At 41.1% G+C, this 19,946-nt stretch overlaps 1 protein-coding gene across 1 annotated transcript in view; it reads right to left on the bottom strand.

The window, feature by feature from the left end:
* pitpnm3 (PITPNM family member 3) overlaps positions 1-19,946 on the bottom strand; it is a gene marked incomplete in the record, with an annotated part of 144,179 nt that overhangs the window by 103,245 nt on the left and 20,988 nt on the right. Inside the window, 1 exon segment of the mRNA XM_029773191.1 lies at positions 13,784-13,879. Within this exon segment, the coding sequence (XP_029629051.1) occupies positions 13,784-13,879 (96 nt within the window).

Genomic DNA, 19,946 nt, shown 5'->3' with positions numbered 1-19,946 from the left:
GCATAAAGGAGGAGCGACAGTAGCCCACTGGCATGAATAGAGGAGCAGATGTTTGGGGAGGAAGAGATGATAAATAGGTAGAAGGGAAAGGAAGAGAGAGACATTCATTTAAGTCGCTAACCAACTAAAAAGACCTAGAACAGTGACACACACGGGCTCAATTCAACAAACCAACCTTATCTACTTTCCTTTACATCCACAACACAACTAATTACTCAATGTCAAGTGACTATTTGCAGCACAAAAGAAAGTGTGGAGAACACAGCACACTATTTACAAGACAAAGACCGTAAGACATTGCATTCATCTGTTAAAAACATTGCAAAAACCGTCTTAGCCTACACCTGCTGTGACCAAGCCTGGAGCAACAGAGAAGACATTCATAAACAAAACAATATAAACGCAACATGCAACAACTTCAATATTACTGAGTTACAGTTCATATTAGGAAATCCTTCAATATATATTTTTTTATTAGGCCCTAATCTATGACTTTCACATGAATGGGCAGGGGCGCAGCCATGGGTGGGCTTGGAAGGACATAGGCCCACCGACTGGGGAGCAAGGCCCAGCCAATCAGAATGAGTTTTTCCCTACAAAAGGGCTTTATTACAGACAGAAATACTCTTCAGTTTCATGAGCTGTCTAGGTGACTGGTCTCAGACAATCCTGCAGGTGAAGGAGCCGGGTTTGTTGAGGTCCTAGGCAGGTTGGACATACTGAAAAATTCTCGACAACAACTTTGGAAGCGACTTACGGTAGAGAAATGAACGTTACATTCTCTGGCAACATCTCTGGTGGACATTCCTCCAGTCAGCATGCCAAATGCACGCTCCCTCAAAACCTGAGTCATCTGTGGTAATGTGTTGTGTGACAGAACTGCACATTTTAGAGTGGTCTTTTATTGTCCCCAGCACAAGGTGCACCTGTGTAATGATCAAGCTGTTTAATCAGCTTCTTGATATGCCACACCTGTCAGGTGGATGGGTTATCTTGGCAAAGGAGAAATGCTCACTAACAGGGATGTAAACAAATTTGCTCACAAAATTTGAGAGAAATAAGCTTTTTGTGTGTATGGAAAATTTGTGGGATCTTTTATTTCAGCTCATGAAACATTACATGTTGCGTTTATATTTCTGATTAGTATAGATGAAGAATGGATCCTGCTAAAAACATATCTTTCTACAGATGGCACCGTGTCTACTCAGGGCACACCTATGTGACATCCACAATTCACATTTTTATCCCACTTTCCAGGCATGCTTGTCAAGCAGGAGAGAGATAGATGTGAAAGATTGGAATTGAAGAGACAGTCAGCCAAATCACTATGTAGGCTGAAAAACCTCTTTCCCTGTTGTTGGCTCTAAATGCATGAGACCAAATTGCTGCCCTCACTAATAACAGGTCACACTGCACAACCAGGTAAATGTGTAAACAACATATGAGGTAGGTAAGGAGTTTTAAATAGAATGTTCTAATCAGGGAGTGTGAGACTCAGTGTAGCACTGGTCTGGCTTGCTTATGCTTGTTTTCCATTTTCAGCAGTGTATGACTCCAGTAAGTCACTACCAGCATGGGTCAAGTGACAAACAATTACATGGAAAACCAGTGGCATGGTGTCTGTTGGCTGTAGTTACATTTCAAGTAAATGCAGCAAGATACATTCTGAAAGCCCAAGCCTCCCATCACTAGTGCTGTTACAATATATTCTGACAAAATGCAGCCACATTAATTTCAAAGTACAAGAAGTGTTTGAGTACAATGCCATGGTAATACATTAGTAATGGGTCTACAATGAGTGGCTGCAGTGGTAGCCTACGATAATGGGTGAAGCAATCTGTCTCCAGCAGCCATTTATTACCAATTTAAATCAGGGAAGCGGCTTAAACCCAACAGTAAATATGATCTGTATTAGGCCCACTCTGACAAATACAACTCATTATTCAAAACCATGTAATCAGATAACAAATCAGGATTAACGCAGAATAAATTTGTCAACACCACACGTCAATAAGCATGGTGACAGTTGAGCTGGCATAGGCTTGCCTGCATGGTCGCCTGGAATTGAGAGCACTCTCTCAGAATGATGGGAGATTTTCCTCACTCTAGTGGATACAACTGATGGCTTGTGAAATATACAGAGTAATTGGTAAAAGGAGGGGGGGGGTTGTACGGAGATGGAAGCTGTCTGGTGTGCAAAGGGTGGAAAAGGTGCATCTCTCTATCTATCAAAGAGAAGTCTATTACTCCATCCATCTCCATAATGCTGAGAGCCAAGCACAGAGACTCTAAAGCTTTGTTGATTCCTTAAGATACATTAAAGGGATGAGGTGAGACCTAGTGAGCATGAACAGCATGCTAAGTCACAACAATGGCAGACACAGCCATGCAAAGGCAAAGCATTACCTGGGAGAATCCACATCCTATTGAAGGCATATCAAATGAAGCAGCCCCATAATAATTGATGTACAGTATATCATAGGACAAGTTGATTGACACTGTCTTGATTGTGTAACCTTTATTCAACTAGGGCTTGACATACTCTAACACATTGTTTCTATTCAAATTCATGCTAGGTCCTATCAAACTGCATGATCATATAAAAAGGAAATGGAATGCGAATTAGTCAACGCTGTGCTACAGTGAGAATACTCAGTTAATAAACCTAGACTAAAACTGATTCATACTTCATGAATAATAGAAATATATTAACTTGCATTTGTTTGCTGTCATCAGGGGTACTATATATACACTCAGGTCTACTCAGATAGTTATAAATCTTGCACTGCAGATATCGAGCCAACTAGAAAATATAGTGCTCTTGAAAAATTATTACTGACTCTACCCCTTCCAATCTCACTCCAATCTCCTCTCAGTAGAGCAGCCTCGTCTGAGAACACTGTGGCAGAGACATTGTCTTACGTCAGAAAGCATGACGTCTCCATCTGAGGGACGAGCGTCATGTAGGAGTGACCTGATTAGAAAACAATGGAGGCAGAGATGGACACAGCAAATCTTCAAGACAAACATATTATGTTATAGAGGTCTTGATCCTCAGCTCTGTCTGTCTGGGAAGGTGAGTAAACACTGTGACTCAGTCAACACCGTCAACAGACAGCATTCAGTCAGTCACAGCCGTCACAGAGCTGTGATACCGTCACACAGACAGACACAATGTGTCGCCTTCTGACCCAGTAGTCACTGCTGTGGGTTGGTCAAAGACAACACAGACCACTGAGAATATACAACGCACTCCAGTGAGCTCCAGCTCTCACTAGATTGGAAGCTGTCATATTGATATTTCCATTTCCTTTCTCCAATACTACCAGTGTGTCACGACCGTCAAAGGGCGTAGACCAAGGTGCAGCGTGGTGAGTGTTCATCTTTGTATTTAATTATAAAACAGAACACCTAAACAAAATAATAAACAAATGCAAACGACCATCACGTCTTGCAGGCCAATAACAAGCAGAACAAAAATAAGATCCCACAACTACAGGTGGGGGGAAAGGCTGCCTAAGTATGACTCCTAATCAGAGACAACGATAGACAGCTGCCTCTGATTAGGAACCATACTCTGCTCAACACAAAGAAATAGACACCATAGAATGCCCACCCCACACCCTGACCTAACCACATAGAGAAACAAACCCTCTCTCTCAGGTCAGGGCGTGACACAGTGACCCTCAAATAGCTGTCATTTGTGAGGCCATGACAATACTAATGAGAACAGCCTCAGCAACAGGGCATTTGTCATTTGACCAACCCACGGCAGTGACTTCTGGAGTATATTTGTTTGTCTTGAAGATTTGCTGTGTCCATCTCTGCCTCCATTGTTTTCTAATCAGGTGGCGTCACTCCTACATGACGCTCGTCCCTCAGATGGAGATGTCATGCTTTCTGACGTAGTGTAAAGTACTTAAGTAAAAATACTTTTAAGAACTACTTAAAAGTAGTTTTTGGGGATATTTGTATTTTACTTTACTATTTATATTTTTCACAACTTTTACTTTTATTCCATACATTTTCCCTGACACCCAAAATTACTCGGTACATTTTGAATGCTTAGCAGGAAAGAAAATTGTCAAATTTGCACACTTATCAAGAGAACATGCCTGGTCATCCCTACTGCCACTGATCTTGCAGACTCACTAAACACACATGCTTTGTTTGTAAATGATATCTGAGTATTGGAGTGTGACCCTGGCTATCCGTAAATAAAAAAAACAAGAAAATTGTGCTGTCTGGTTTGCTTAATATAAGTAATCTTTTATTATTTTTACTTTTACTTTTGATACTTAAGTATATTTTAGCAACTACATTTAATTTTGATACTTAAGTATAGATGGCTCCAGGTCATCTACAAGACCCTGCTAGGTAAAGTCCCCCCTTATCTCCGCTCACTGGTCACCATAGCAGCACCCACCTGTAGCACGCGCTCCAGCAGGTATATCTCTCTGGTCATCCCTAAAGCCAACTCCTCCTTTGGTTGTCTCTCCTTCCAGTTCTCTGCTGCCAATGACTGGAACGAACTACAAAAATCTCTGAAACTGGAAACACTTATCTCCCTCACTAGCTTTAAGCACCAGCTGTCAGAGCAGCTCACAGATCACTGCACCTGTACATAGCCCATCTATAATTTAGCCCAAACTACTACCTCTTCCCCTACTGTATTTATTTATTTTATTTATTTTGCTCCTTTGCACCATATTATTTATATTTTAACTTTGAACTTTCTTCAAACTACAAATCTACCATTCCAGTGTTTTTCTTGCTATACTTTATTTACTTTGCCACCATGGCATTTTTTTTGCCTTTACCTCCCTTATCTCACATCATTTGCTCACATTGTATATAGTCTTATTTTTTTTTCTACTGCATCATTGATTGTATGTTGTTTTACTCCATGTGCAACTCTGTTGTTGTATGTTGTCGAACTGCTTTGCTTTATCTTGGCCAGGTCGCAATTGTAAATGAGAACTTGTTCTCAACTTGCCTACCTGGTTAAATAAAGGTGAAATAAAAAAATAAATAAAAATAAAACCAAGTACTTTTAGACTTTTACTCAAGTAGTATTTTACTGGGTGATTTTCACTTTTACTGAAGTCATTTTCTATTAAGGTAGCTTTACTTTTACTCAAGTCTGACAATTGGGTACTTTTACACCACTGGATATCTGTGACAGTCTAATACGTTCTTGTGGTTTTACTGGTCTGGAGCTTTATGGCGTGGGTGACGGCATTAATCATCCTGAAATCATCCTAACTCCCAGGAGCTCATCGTGATAGCTTTAGTGGTATAATACAGTACACTCCCACTCTCTCTCTCTTACTCACTCCCTCTTCATTTCTCTCTCAAACGTTATCATCTCCATCTCTCTCTCTGTCTCTCTCTCTGTCTTAGTCTTTCCTTCTCCCTCTTCATTTCTCTCTCAAACGTTATCATCTCCATCTCTCTCTCTGTCTCTCTCTCTGTCTTAGTCTTTCCTTCTCCCTCTTCATTTCTCTCTCAAACGTTATCATCTCCATCTCTCTCTCTGTCTCTCTCTCTGTCTTAGTCTTTCCTTCTCCCTCTTCATTTCTCTCTCAAACGTTATCATCTCCATCTCTCTCTCTGTCTCTCTCTCTGTCTTAGTCTTTCCTTCTCCCTCTTCATTTCTCTCTCAAACGTTATCATCTCCATCTCTCTCTCTCTGTCTCTCTCTCTCTGTCTTAGTCTTTCCCTCTCCCTCTTCATTTCTCTCTCAAACGTTATCATCTCCATCTCTCTCTCTCTGTCTCTCTCTCTCTGTCTTAGTCTTTCCCTCTCCCTCTTCATTTCTCTCTCAAACGTTATCATCTCCATATCTCTCTCTCTGTCTACTCTCTCTCTCTGTCTCTCTCTCTCTGTCTTAGTCTTTCCCTCTCCCTCTTCATTTCTCTCTCAAACGTTATCATCTCCATCTCTCTCTCTCTGTCTACTCTCTCTCTCTGTTTCTCTCTCTCTGTCTTAGTCTTTCCCTCTCCCTCTTCATTTCTCTCTCAAACATTATCATCTCCATCTCTCTCTCTGTCTCTCTTACTCCCTTCCTCTCTCCTCCCTCTTAATTCATCTCTCTCTCTCACGCTTGCTTTCTCTCTCGCTCTCCCTAAGAGTAGTATTATTTCAGGAGAAAACAAGTTGTCCTGACATTACTTAATTACATGCTCCTAAGAATATAACTTTTAGAGCCAACCATCCCTCCTGTAAATAAGAGCAAGCCCATCTCTTCAAATCTCAGGACATTTTACCACCATTTTATTAGCTTGCTGTGGTTTATTTTTGAAAGATCTTATCCTCAAGAGGGCATTATTATCAATCACAAAAAACAACTTCATCCTCTCTCCCTCTTGATATTTTCATGAATATACTACACTGATAATGCTGTTATGAACACAAAATACTTTCTGCGTAAGGGGTTACATTTTTTCATTGATTGAGGTAGGGGAGCTTTTATGTAAGCTTGAAAGGTTTCTCCAAGGTTTTTCCCATCACACTTTAATGCTTCAAAAACAACAGGTGGGCGGCCACAAAGCTATTCCAATATTATGCATCAATCAAAGACTACGGGATGAGGCGCGATTGGTGAGCCGCAATGCTGCAAAGCACAGACCAATCAAAAGACTACAGTATAATGACATCCAGAGATGAAAAGCCTCAGAGAACAACTGGCTGGCACTTTCCCCAATTCAGCTGACTGCGGGCGCTAACATCTGGACTTGTAATTGAAATCCCCTGTTGTGTGGTGGGCCAGAAACCCCTCATTACATATGAATGTGAACTGTGGAAACATGCAGATAGTTGAGAGTTACCAGTTCATTCTCCAACTGCAATAACTTCAAACTCATTCTGTTTGCAGAGGGAAAGGGACACAACACAATGCGGCACAAGACATTTGAATAATGCAGTGTGAGCTTGTCTGTTTTGTTGTGGAGCTTTGTTCAAAACCCATTATTATGCTTCCCATGGAGACAACCCCCCCCCCCCTCCCCCATAATAATAAGAGAGAAAAATGCTACAAAATAGATATCGGTCCAATTTACCTGCTGCCATTTTGCAAATAGAGCCTCTGCCTTCCCTCTTCCCATTGTTTACTCTCAATGTTATGCAGTAATTAAACATCTCTCTAAGCATGGGTATTTCATGCTGTAGTGAGACATAGTGAGCGGGAGCGATATAGGGGTGCCAGGGTAAATCTGTTACACTTTATAGGTCACATGGAATCCTTACCCTAGTGACTCTGCCAGTCAGATGGAATATATTTCTCAGACAGTTCTGCTCTGTGGCACAGCACAGTGATAAGGGATGAACAGCACATGTCTCATACGTGACAACCAAATATGTGTGGAGATGTGTGTGTGGGTGTGTACAAACGTGTATGTGTGCATGTACACAAGCTGCATACTCCAGTGCACTACTAATTAGCGTCAGTCAGATTTGTTCACGGTTTGACAGTGAATTGTGTTTAATTACTCAGGGTGCATTCACACCACTTAGGTGATAACACACACACACACACAAAACTCAAAATGGCCATCACTTGTAACACAGGCTGTCCAATGTTCAAAACATTGCATTGTGCATTCATATCTTTAAAGAAACCTTGCACTCGCAGAAACAATGGTTCAAATAACTCATTTATCATTAAAAACCAATAGGAACATTTATTTAGATCACCCACACACAAGATACCGATAGTTTCACTATGTAGTTGTTCGTACAATCATTAAATATTGTTGTACAAAATATGTGATACATGTTTCATTATGCTACTACACTTAAATACATCCCTGTAAATGAACTAGTAGAGAGAATACTACAGACACAGTGGAATCATTGAACAAAATCTGAAATGTATTGATGAAATACAATAAAATCACAACATAGGTTTCTTTGAATCAAAGCAAAAATAATTAGCTACAAAAAAGAAAAAATAATACAGTAAAATGTCAACTGCAGTGTTCCTCACCTGGCTTACTGTAAAAAGCAAAACAAAGGATTGATTACTGTACTTCTATATTCCCATCAACCCTGTCTTGTCAATTTGGACCACAGGTTCTCATCCACATCACAATGGATGTTTTCATTAGCCAAACATCTTGGGAAGAATCTTTGGCATTGGCAAATCCAGGCCTGACACTGGTCTGCCGTGATGTCATTGCATGCGTCATCCATGGCTGGAGAAGGGTGGCTTGTTTGTGAGGGCGCCTATCATATACCTTCCACCTCCATGTGGAGAACAATTCCTCAATCGGTTTAAGGAAAGCAGAGTATGAGGGTAAGTACAGGGTGGTAAATTGTGGATGGGCCTGAAACCATGCTTGCACCATTTGATCATGGTGGAATCTGACATTATCCCACACAATGACATGGGTCACACCATCAGCTCTGCAGACCTGATTTAGCTCATCAAGGAAGGTTACAAGGAGAGCTGCATTATTTAATCCAATACGAGGTCTGTGTCCCACCACACCATCTTCCGATATAGCCGCACACTTGGATGGTTGCCCGCTGGCCAATGAAATTCCGACCTCTCCTCCTTGTCTTGGTTGAAGCCTGCCTCATCCAAAAAGAGGAATTTCTGATGGTTTTCGTCAGCATCCAGCTCCATCACCCTCTAAAAAGACATTTTGGAAAGAGAATTACTGATTACAATGATGTAGAATTTTGGGGTAATTTTTCACAACAGGCATCTTGAAACTGAACATACCTGAACATACTCAGTCCTCAGTTGCTTCACTCTGTTTGAATTTCTTTCAAAAGGCACATTGGTATAGCTGTTTTACAGACACCTGGTGCCTTTTCAGCATGCGTGCAATAGTCGGCAAACTTATGGCTTCCACATTGTTGAACATGTCGTCATTGTCCAAGATGTGCTGCCAAATTTCTGTAAGGCGGATATCATTTCTGGCCCGAACCAAATTGACCACAGCCCGCTCTTGTTGGTCAGTCAGAATTTTGCCTCAGCCTCCCCTATTTGGCCTAGTCTCAATTCTGCAGGGAAAATTACCGTAAGAACACATTTCAGTCACATCACCTACTCTGTGGTACACATTGGCATGCAGTATACAGTCATTTGATAATTGAGAGTAGCCTAATGTTTAGTGCATGCTGAAGACTTACCGGTTCTCATTGTGGAAAGTTCTGATGATTGAGGCCACGGTTGATCTTCTGAGGTTTGGTTGAATCATTGTAGCTGCCTCAGTCATTGTCATGCCATGATTTACGACATGGCCTACAACTATTGCTCGTATTTCATTGGACACTCTTTGCTGTTGCTGCCGCTGTCTTGGTCCGTGGCCTTGTCCTCTACCACGTTCCCCCACACCTCTCAAATGAGGCCCATAGACCACCTCTCAGAAGGGGTGCTTATCCCCTGCCATTCCTTTGACCACCACGTCTTCCTCGTCTTCCTTCTCCCACTGCTTGACCTCTCTTGTGACTGGATCACCTGCCGGCTCCATGTTATCGCTATGTTGTTGTAGGTGGATACCACTCATTTCACTATGTACTCACTATGTACCACACTGTGAAATCAATCATCAGTAACGAGCTGGCAGTATTGGAAAAGCAATTATAAGGGCCTGCATACATACACTCACTGGCCACTTTATTAGGTACACCTACGTGTTAACGTGAATAGCCTGCTCCTTCGAACAGAGAATCATGTGGCTGCCTGTAACTCAATATATAGGGTATATAGAGTAGAGAGCTTTAGTTGTTGTGCGACCAAACATCAGAATGGGCAAGATGCGTAATCTAAGCAACTTTGACCGTGGTATGATTGTTGATGCCACACATGGTGATTCCAGCATCTCAGAAACAGCTGCCTTCCTGGGATTTTTACGCACTACAGTCTCTAGAGTTTACAGAGAATGGTGTGATAAACAAAACACATTCAGTGAGCGGCAGTTCTGTGGGCAAAAACACCTTGTTAATGAGAGAGGTCAGAGGAGAATGTCCAGACTCATTCAAGCTAACAGAAAGGCCCCAAATGGTGTGCAGAAGGGCATCTCTTAACGTACAACACCGTGAATAATTAAGGCTGTTGTGGAGGCAAAAGGGGGTCCTATCCAGTACTAGATAGGTGTACCTAATAAACTGACCGGTGAGTGTACCGTAATGTCAAGTCTGAAAACATGGTCTGGAAAAGTGGTACATGGGACCATAGAAACAGTGTCTGATAAAGAATGATGATGAAATATTACATCCATAGATAATGTAGTCCAATTGGTTCATGTTCCACAGTAATTAGTGTCAATGGATCTCGTTATCCTAAAACTTTCATGATCTAAACATGGAATATTGTTTGTCAGTTTCCATAAAACTATGCATTAAGAGTAATGCAACAGTTACTTATCATTTTGAGCAGTTGTATCAATTGATAGTTAGATCATTGTAATGAAATGAATAGACAGTAATCTCAGATGTAATGTGTGAATTGCATTTTGAAATGGTAATACTTTGATGTTAAGTTGTGTCATTTTGAACAGGTGATTTTAGTTCAATGAACAAATGATCTTAGCTTTAAGTGTGTTGTATCCAAGCAACTGGAAAAAGTGTTAAGAGTTGTGAAAAATGTGCACTTTGATCATCGGTTGTGAGCTTTGTGTCTAGAGTTGTGAAAAATGACATCAAGGTTCTGAAATTAGTGCCAAAGTGATTAAAAAAACTGTAAGAGGACAGTCCTGATAATGTATCATGACGTCTGACGAGTATACACTTGCAGGGCGAGGGAATGCTTTTTAAATGGACCACCCTCACTCGTTCATCCCGCGATGATTGTGTTTTCAGCCACTGGTAGCTTGTGGGTGCTTTGTATACGCTACAGTCAATTATGATTGCATGTCTACTTAAATGAAATATATAATTATTAATATAAGCCTACTGTATGATAGCTAGCAAATTAATTAGCTAAATAACATTAGCCTGCCTAGCTGGAACGTCTGAAGAAGGAAACATTTTTATTTCTACAACTTCCAAAAGCTAACCAAACAAAAACATCATTACTTTTACGAGACCTGTTTGTGCCGTCGTGCATTAATAGCACAATTTCGAAATTAATTTACATTCGTTTTTACTTTCACTTGTATGTTGACTCCATATTGACCTTGACGTTTTCATTTTTGGCTGATTTTTCTTAGTGGATGTACAATTGTCACAATTTGAATTATGGGGAGTTTCAGGCCCCGAAGTGAACATAATTGTACACTCGCAAACTCAACTGGCTTCCCTGTGGCTCAGTTGGTAGAGCATGGTGTTTGCAACGCCAGCATGGTGTTTGCAACGCCAGGGTTGTGGGTTTGATTCCCACGGGGGGTCAGTACAAAAACAAATGTATGCATTCACTACTGTAAGTCGCTCTGGATAAGAGCGTCTGCTAAATGACTAAAATGTAACTAAAAACGAGGGCTGAGGGGCTTACTTTGCAAACTTCCCTTGCTTGGCTAATCACTTGGACTGCCCTCCAAGATGGTGACGGGCTCCTGTCTGTCTCCAGCTTTGCCGGTTTTTGACCATTCTGCCTGCCCTGAGCCTGCCTGCCGTTCTGTACCTTTCGGACTCTGCTCTGGACTACCAACCTCTGCCTGCCCTTGACCTGTCGTTTGCCTGCCCCCCTGTTTTGTAATAAACTTTTGTTACTTCGAAACTGTCTGCATCTGGGTATTCTCCTGAGCCTTGACACGAGGATTGTGGTCTCTGTTGTCTGTCACTGAGGCAAGCTGTGCAGTGTACACCAGGAGAAGTGGAACTATGTTGAGGCTAGATAAATCTGAAGTGTTTATCTGAATAATGTGCTGCTATTTTTGAAATTGTGTTACACAAAATGACAGAAATTTGACGTTTTTTGTTGTTGTTGTTTTTTTTACCTTTAACTAGGCAAGTTAATAATACATTTGGATGAAATGTGTTAAGATACTGTAGAATTGGTTTGACGTAATCTCTCTTATCCATCTGTCACAGGCGTCGTATAGAGGAGACCAAGGCGCAGCGTGTTGAGTGCTCATCGTAAATTTGAATGAAAATGAACACTGAATACAAATAAACAAAAATGACAGCGACAGTTCTGTCAGGTTACTCTAACAAAACAGAAAACAACTACCCACACAAACCATGGGAAAAAGGATGCCTAAGTATGGCTTCCAATCAGAGACAACAATAGACAGCTGCCTCCGATTGGAAACCATACCCGGCCAAAACATAGAAATACAAACATAGAATGCCCACCCTATATCACACCCTGACCTAACTAAACAGAGAAAAAAACAGCTCTCTAGGTCAGAGCGAGACACCATCTCTCTAAAAGAAAAGCACTTGAAGCAAAGAATCTGCGTAATTAACATTTTCAGTTACCCCAGTGGGCGTGATAGCTTATCTAAACTCCCTGGGAACATGGAATCCTTTATAGGAACAAACCAACTGAAACCTGCTGAATAATGCTACCACTATTCCTAAACGACAGATACAACCATATAAATGATTGCTCATAAACAAGGCATGCATGATGACGCATTTCCCTGGCTGTTATATTACAATACGGTCGAAGGCCCATGCTACTGATGTGATGACGTGGTGCTCCGTGTGTATGTGTGTATGTGTGTGTGCGTGTGCGTGTGCGTGTGCGTGTGCGTGTGCGTGTGCGTGTGCGTGTGTGTGTGTGTGTGTGTGTGTGTGTGTGTGTGTGGGTGTGTGTGTGGGTGTGTGTGTGGGTGTGTTGTGCTCCATGAGGATTTCCCTTCCATTAAAGCCTCTCCCTTCCTTAGCGCTTATCATATTTTACACTTTAACTACCACCTCTAATGATGATAATCTGCTTAATCACAGGGCTATTCTTAGACTACAGACACAGCAGATGGAGACTGCCAGGATGACCTCACCAGAAGAAATATCCTCTGTGCTTAGAAATGAAAAACCGGCATAAGCACTGATAACATTTGTCCCTAGCGTTTCCACAAGAGGTATAAAGAGGGTCTTGGGTCGCATCCAGGACAGGATTTATCTTCCTCAGGTCCCAAGGAGGTGTTCCAAATGACGCCATATTCCCTATATAGTGCACTACATAGGTACAACTAAGGACTGGAGATGTATTTATCTTGAGGGAAATTAGTTAACAAGGACAAAGACATTTGGTTGGACAAAGCTGGAAGGACAGAGCATACAAGCAACATGCAACAGATGCTCTCCATTCCAGACAGGGACAATAGTTCCAGACCACCTACGATTTTCACCATGAGCCTGGTGTTAAGAGCAACAACACACCTGTTACTACGGTGTTCCTGTAGGGAATCCACTCAACAGTGATCAGCAACCATTACTGTTATACAACTGAGTCAACTTCCTTCGCTTCTATCTTCCCACCGGGGGTTTTGCATTAGCAATCAGCCTCTCTCAAAGCCTGGAGATAGACTTCTCTCCAATAAATCAAAACAGAAATCATTGACCCACGTTAAATAGCTCCCCTGACCACATCCCAAGCTGCATGCAAATTCCCTGGTGATGTGTGATTCTAGCATTACAGTTCAAATGATTCCCCTTTCACTGTTCAAAAGACCTAAAAAAAAAACTCCCATGTGAGGAAGCCTGAGGATATATCAGCCTGGCAGGCATGTAAGACCAACCTGACCCATGTGATAGGATAAGGCACTTTTCAGGGTGCTCACAAAGGAAGAGAGATAAGGGGAAGATGAGAGAGGAAGAAAGACAGGAAAGAGAGAGAGTTGAACTAAGCTCTCCGGGTGTTATCAAAGGAAAAAATGAAACTAACCTCTGGCATCGAAAAACTCCTCATCTGAGCTGTCAACAGACTCCTGTGCAATGTCCTGCATCCGCCAGTGGGAGGCACTGTGCTGGCGGGAAGCGGCTTAGGGGTAGAAAGAGAAAAACAGATCAATTTCTATGTCAGGAGAAACGTCTATGTACGGCATCATGTCATTATTCAGAGTATTCAAGAACAAATGAATTATGTGAATCTTTAGGTTTTTCCTTTCAGCTTCTGTCTATAAACGGCAGTAGAACAATTGCATTAGCTTGTAGGGCCTTGGGCAGAGAGGCTCCAATGGCCTCCAGTGTTTCAGAGCACAAATCAAGCAAACCAGAGCCCTATTTTGAGAAATTGAAGGGGGCTCATATAAAGAAATATAAGGCTCTGAAGCAAACCAATTGAGTTCAGAGGTTAGCCCGCTCATATTCTCTATGAACCATAAAACATTGGAGAGGGTGGCTCCATATCTAGGTGGGCTACTGTCCCAGTGAGTTCCTCAAATTCCCATTCTTCAGGACTAGAAAGAGGGAGTATTTAGAGAGATCCCTCAAGCTCTGTTCTTCTAAGATCAGTGTTAATAAAGTAATGCCAGATAAAGGCAATAACGTTCATTAGAAATGACTTTCAGACAACCAACGATTCTTCCTTTAAGTACTATTAAATTCAAACAAGATCAATGACAAGTGAAAGTGACAAAGTAAGTCGTTCCATTGCGGTAACCCCCAAAGAACTGCAATGGGAGAGAAAAATGTCACCTAATTGAGTTGTGTGAGCTTTCCCGACTTTGCACACAGACAGCCAGTGTCTGACAATCTAAGAGCCTTTATTCCACAACACAACAACACCAGGCTGCTTATGTTTGATCTCAGCTCTTTTCATCCCCTCATCCCTCCATCCCTTCCTATATTATCTACTTCCAGATGACATTTGCAGAGTACCATACTGGATGTTGAAATGGCTTTGATTACCATGGCACCTTCTCTGCCCTCACTGTTTTCACTCTCTCCGTCTCTCTCTCTCCTACGGCCCGCTTCTCCTCATCGCTACACAGGAATTAATGAGCTTTTCATTTCTTACAGGACTCCATCAGGTCAAATGTTTTCACTGTTAATATCTCATTGAGGGATGGGTGTCTCAAACGTTGGAGTTCTCTATTAGAGTCATGAAATGGAGGATAGGTTAGTCTATGCTCAACAACAGCCTGGACTAGGCCAGCACCTTTCACGACAGGACCCTTGAATTTACTTTTTGCACTGTCTCTATGCACACTCACAGGACCATACACACTCACACTGATACTCCAACACACATGCACAAACACCCACTTCATAATTTACTCACACACACATAATATGCACATACATTTATACTGACTCTACACACACCCACTCACATAGAATCATCATATACGCTGCTGCTACTCTGTTTTTCATATATCCTGATGCCTAGTCACTTTACCTCTATACATACAGTATCTACCTCTATTACTCCAGTATCACTGCACATTGTAAATTGGCTACTAGAACTGACTGACCATATATATAGTATGCTTACTTACTTTCTCGTGTTCTTCTTATTTCTTATTTTTATTTATTGTGTGTTTTTGTTCTACCTTATGTTAGGTTTAGTCCTACATTAATTACTACATTGTTGGGTTTGGAGCTTGTCACAGCTAATACTTATTGAAAATGGGTTTTCAGGGGTTCAGCCTGGTTCATTTCATTGGACTACATTTGTTTACAGTCGAGTGTATGGAGACACACCATATGGGCCCTGGTCAAAAGTAGTGCACAATAGAGGTCGACCGATTAATCGGAATGGCCGATTAATTAGGGCCGATTTCACGTTTTCATAATAATCGGAAATCGGTATTTTTGGACGCCAATTTTTTTTTTACACCTTTATTTAACTAGGCAAGTCAGTTAAGAACACATTCTTATTTTCAATGATGGCCTAGGAATGGTGGGTTAACTGCCTTGTTCAGGGGCAGAACGACAGCTCGGGGATTCAATTTTGCAACCTTACGGTTAACTAGTCCAACGCTCTAACCACCTGCTTTACATTGCACTCCACGAGGAGCCTGCCTGTTACGCAAATGCAGTAAGAAGCCAAGGTAAGTTGCTAGCTAGCATTAAACTAATCTTATAAAAACAATCAATCAATCATAATCACTAGTTAACTACACATGGTTCATGATATTACTAGTTTATCTAGCCTGTCCTGCGTTGCATATAATCGCTTAGGTACACGTTGCTCCAACGTGTACCTAACCATAAACATCAATGCCTTTCTTAAAACCAATACACAAGTATATATTTTTAAACCTGCATATTTAGTTAATATTGCCTGCTAACATGAATTTCTTTTAACTAGGGAAAATGTGTCACTTCTCTTGCAACAGAGTCAGGGTATATGCAGCAGTTTGGGCCGCCTGGCTCGTTGCGAACTGTGAAGACTATTTCTTCCTAACAAAGACAGCCGACTTCGCCAAACGGGGGATGATTTAACAAAAGCGCATTTGCGAAAAAAGCACAATCGTTGCACGACTGTACCTAACCATAAACATCAATGCCTTTCTTAAAATCAATACACAGAAGTATACATTTTTAAACCTGCATATTTAGCTAAAAGAAATCCAGGTTAGCAGGCAATATTAACCAGGTGAAATTGTGTCACTTCTCTTGCGTTCATTGCACGCAGTCAGGCTATATGCAACAGTTTGGGCCGCCTGGCTCGTTGCGAACTAATTTGCCAGAATTTAACGTAATTATGACATAACATTGAAGGTTGTGCAATGTAACAGGAATATTTAGACTTAGGGATGCCACCCGTTAGATAAAATACGGAACGGTTCAGTATTTCACTGAAAGGAAAACCGTTTTGTTTTTGAGATGATAGTTTCCGGATTCGACCATATTAATGACCTAAGGCTTGTATTTCTGTGTGTTTATTATATTATAATTAAGTCTATGATTTGATAGAGCAGTCTGACTGAGCGGTGGTAGGCAGCAGCAGGCTCGTAAGCATTCATTCAAACAGCATTTTCGTGCGTTTTGCCAGCAGCTCTTCACTGTGCTACAAGCATTGCACTGTTTATGACTTCAAGCCTATCAACTCCCAAGATTAGGCTGGTGTAACCGATGTGAAATGGCTAGCTAGTTAGCGGGGTGTGCGCTAATAGCGTTTCAAACGTCACTCGCTCTGAGACTTGGGAGTGGTTGTTCCCCTTGCTCTGCATGGGTAACGCTGCTTCGAGGGTGGCTGTCGTCGATGTGTTCCTGGTTCGAGCCCAAGTAGGAGCGAGGAGAGGGACGGAAGCTATATTGTTACACTGGAAATACTAAAGTGCCTATAAGAACATCCAATAGTCAAAGGTATATGAAATACAAATCGTATAGGGAGAAATAGTCCTATAATTCCTATAATAACTACAACCTAAAACTTCTTACCTGGGAATATTGAAGACTCATGTTAAAAGGAACCACCAGCTTTCATATGTTCTCATGTTCTGAGCAAGGAAGTTAAATGTTAGCTTTTTTACATGGCACATATTGTACTTTTACTTTCTTCTCCAACACTTTGTTTCAGCATTATTTAAACCAAATTGAACATGTTCTATTATTTATTTGAGGCTAAATAGATTTTATTCATGTATTATATTAAGTTAAAATAAGTGTTCATTCAGTATTGTTGTAATTGTCATTATTACAAATAAATAATAAAAAAGGCTGATTAATCGGTATCGGCTTTTTTGGGCCTCCAATAATCGGCATCGGTGTTGAAAAATCATAATCGGTCGACCTCTAGCAGAATGCTGTGGTTGCCATGCTGGTTAAGTGTGCCTTGAATTCTAAATAAATCACTGACCGTGTTACCAGTAAACCACCCACCCACAATTACACATTCTCCTCCATATTTCACGGTGGGAACCACACATGCGGAGATAATCCATTCACCTACTCTGCGTCTCACAAAGACACGGCGGTTGGAACCAAAAATTGCACATTTGTACTCCTCAGACCAAGGAACAGATTTCCACCGGTCTAATGTCCATTGCTTGTGTTTCTTAGCCCAAGCAAGTCTCTTCTTCTTATTGATGTCCTCTAGTAGTGGTTTCTTTGCAGCAATTTGACCATGAAGGCCTGATTCAAGCAGTCTCCTCTGAACAGTTGATGTTGAGATGCGTCTGTTACTTGAACTCTGTGAAGCATTTATTTGGGCTACAATCTGAGGTGTAGTTAATTGCTAATTTCTGAGGCTGGTAACTCTAATGAACTTATCCTCTGCAGCAGAGGTAACTCTGGGTCTTCCTTTCCTGTGGCAGTCCTCATGTATACCCTACCTTGTCACAACAAGGTAGGGTATACAACTGATTGGGTCAAAACACATTAAGAAGGAAAGAAATTCCCCAAATTAACTTTTAACGGAAAAGCAGCCAACAAGTGCTCAGCATATGCGGGAACTCCGTCAAGACTGTTGGAAAGCATTCCAGGTGAAGCTGGTTGAGAGAATGCCAAGAGTGTGCAAAGCTGTCATCAAGGCTAAGGGTGGCTACTTTGAAGAATCTCAAATATAAAATATATTCTGATTTTGTTTAACACTTTTTTGATTACTACAAGATTCCATGTGTTATTTCATAGTTTTGATGTCTTCACTATTATTACACCATGTAGAAAATAGTAAAATAAAGAAAAACCTTTGACTGGTACTGTATATTCAGTATATATGTAGGACTTTTGTTGGTCCCTATCATCAGATGTAAAACAAGAAGTTGGAGAAGATTTGCAAACAAATAAAGATAGATTCATATAAATAGAGCTCAATAATATGTGAAGAGCTTTGGGAGATGCACTTTGTATTATGTTATTGTTTCAATGGGATTCACACTCAGTCTCTTCTTTATAATGGAGTTTACCACAGTAAAGACTAAAAAAAGTGAGAAAAAAAACGATGTTTGTATGGATGGTACATGGGAGTTCTCAGTACATATGTCTGTTGTTAGAAACCCCGGCTTTGATCATACTGTGGTGCATAAATGTAGAATTGGCCAAGCAATAACTGCTCACATGCTATTCCCTTAGAGCCATTAGGGGGAAACTCAGCACATTTACATTTAAGTCATTTAGCAGACGCTCTTATCCAGAGCGACTTACAGTAGTGAATGCATACATTTCATACATGGCTCCCCGTGGGAATCGAACCCACAACCCTGACATTGCAAACACCATGCGTTGCAAACACCATGCTCTACCAACTGAGCTACAGGGAAGGATAATGTCCGGACCCTCTGCATCTGGGCTACTCAGAACCCATAGATATACTGTAAATCCCTTTTAATCAAAAACATACAGTAATCTCCTTAAAATAAAATGCAGCTCTCTTCAAGAAATCTGCTCATCCTCTGCCTGGCCCTCATTGTCTCTCTGTCTGTCTCTCCACCGTCCTGGACCCTTACTGTGGTCTGACTTTTCAGGCAGATCCGTCACCATTTTCCTCATTTTGATATTCACAAAGGTTGCATAGAACATTTCCACAATTTTGCACATTCCACAATTTCCAAATAAGTCAGATTTTATGACATTCATAGCATATTTGTTTAGGTTAAAGACAATATTTTTTGCTTTTGTGAACATATGTTTTGTGATGTCCCAACAGAGTTCTCACCAGATTGTTCCCACAACATAATGAAACATTCTGGGAACCTTTAAATAACACATTAAATGCGTTCTAGGATAGTTTTTGCAACATCAGGCAAATATTTTATACCAACATTCTATACTCATCAGCACAACTGGACAGTTGTTATGTTATGAAAACATTTGCTGCGCCTAACGAATGTTCTGGGAACTTTCACAAAACCAATTTTGGTGTGCTTGTTCTTTTCTTCTCAACACAGAGTGGAAAGAGTACTTGGGTCTGGTTCACCTGTCCACTGGACATGTATTGAATCCCACACAAACAGGATGTAATATGTAGAATACAGAACATTTTGTATGAATGTGCTCTGACTCTGTGATTTGTGACTGTGATTTGTAGAGGGGGAAATTGTCAATTCGCATGACAATTCAATAAGGAGTTGGCAAAAGAGCAGAGACAGACTTGCAACCAGGCTAGGGTGGAAGGGGGCAAAGGTAAATAATGAGGAGAGCCATCGGGTCTTCTGTGG

This window comes from Salmo trutta, chromosome 13, assembly GCF_901001165.1.
Source record: "Salmo trutta chromosome 13, fSalTru1.1, whole genome shotgun sequence".
Taxonomy (NCBI): Eukaryota; Metazoa; Chordata; class Actinopteri; order Salmoniformes; family Salmonidae; genus Salmo; species Salmo trutta.
Note: the sequence above shows the minus strand (reverse complement) of the source record. Positions and strands in the feature narration are given on the sequence as shown.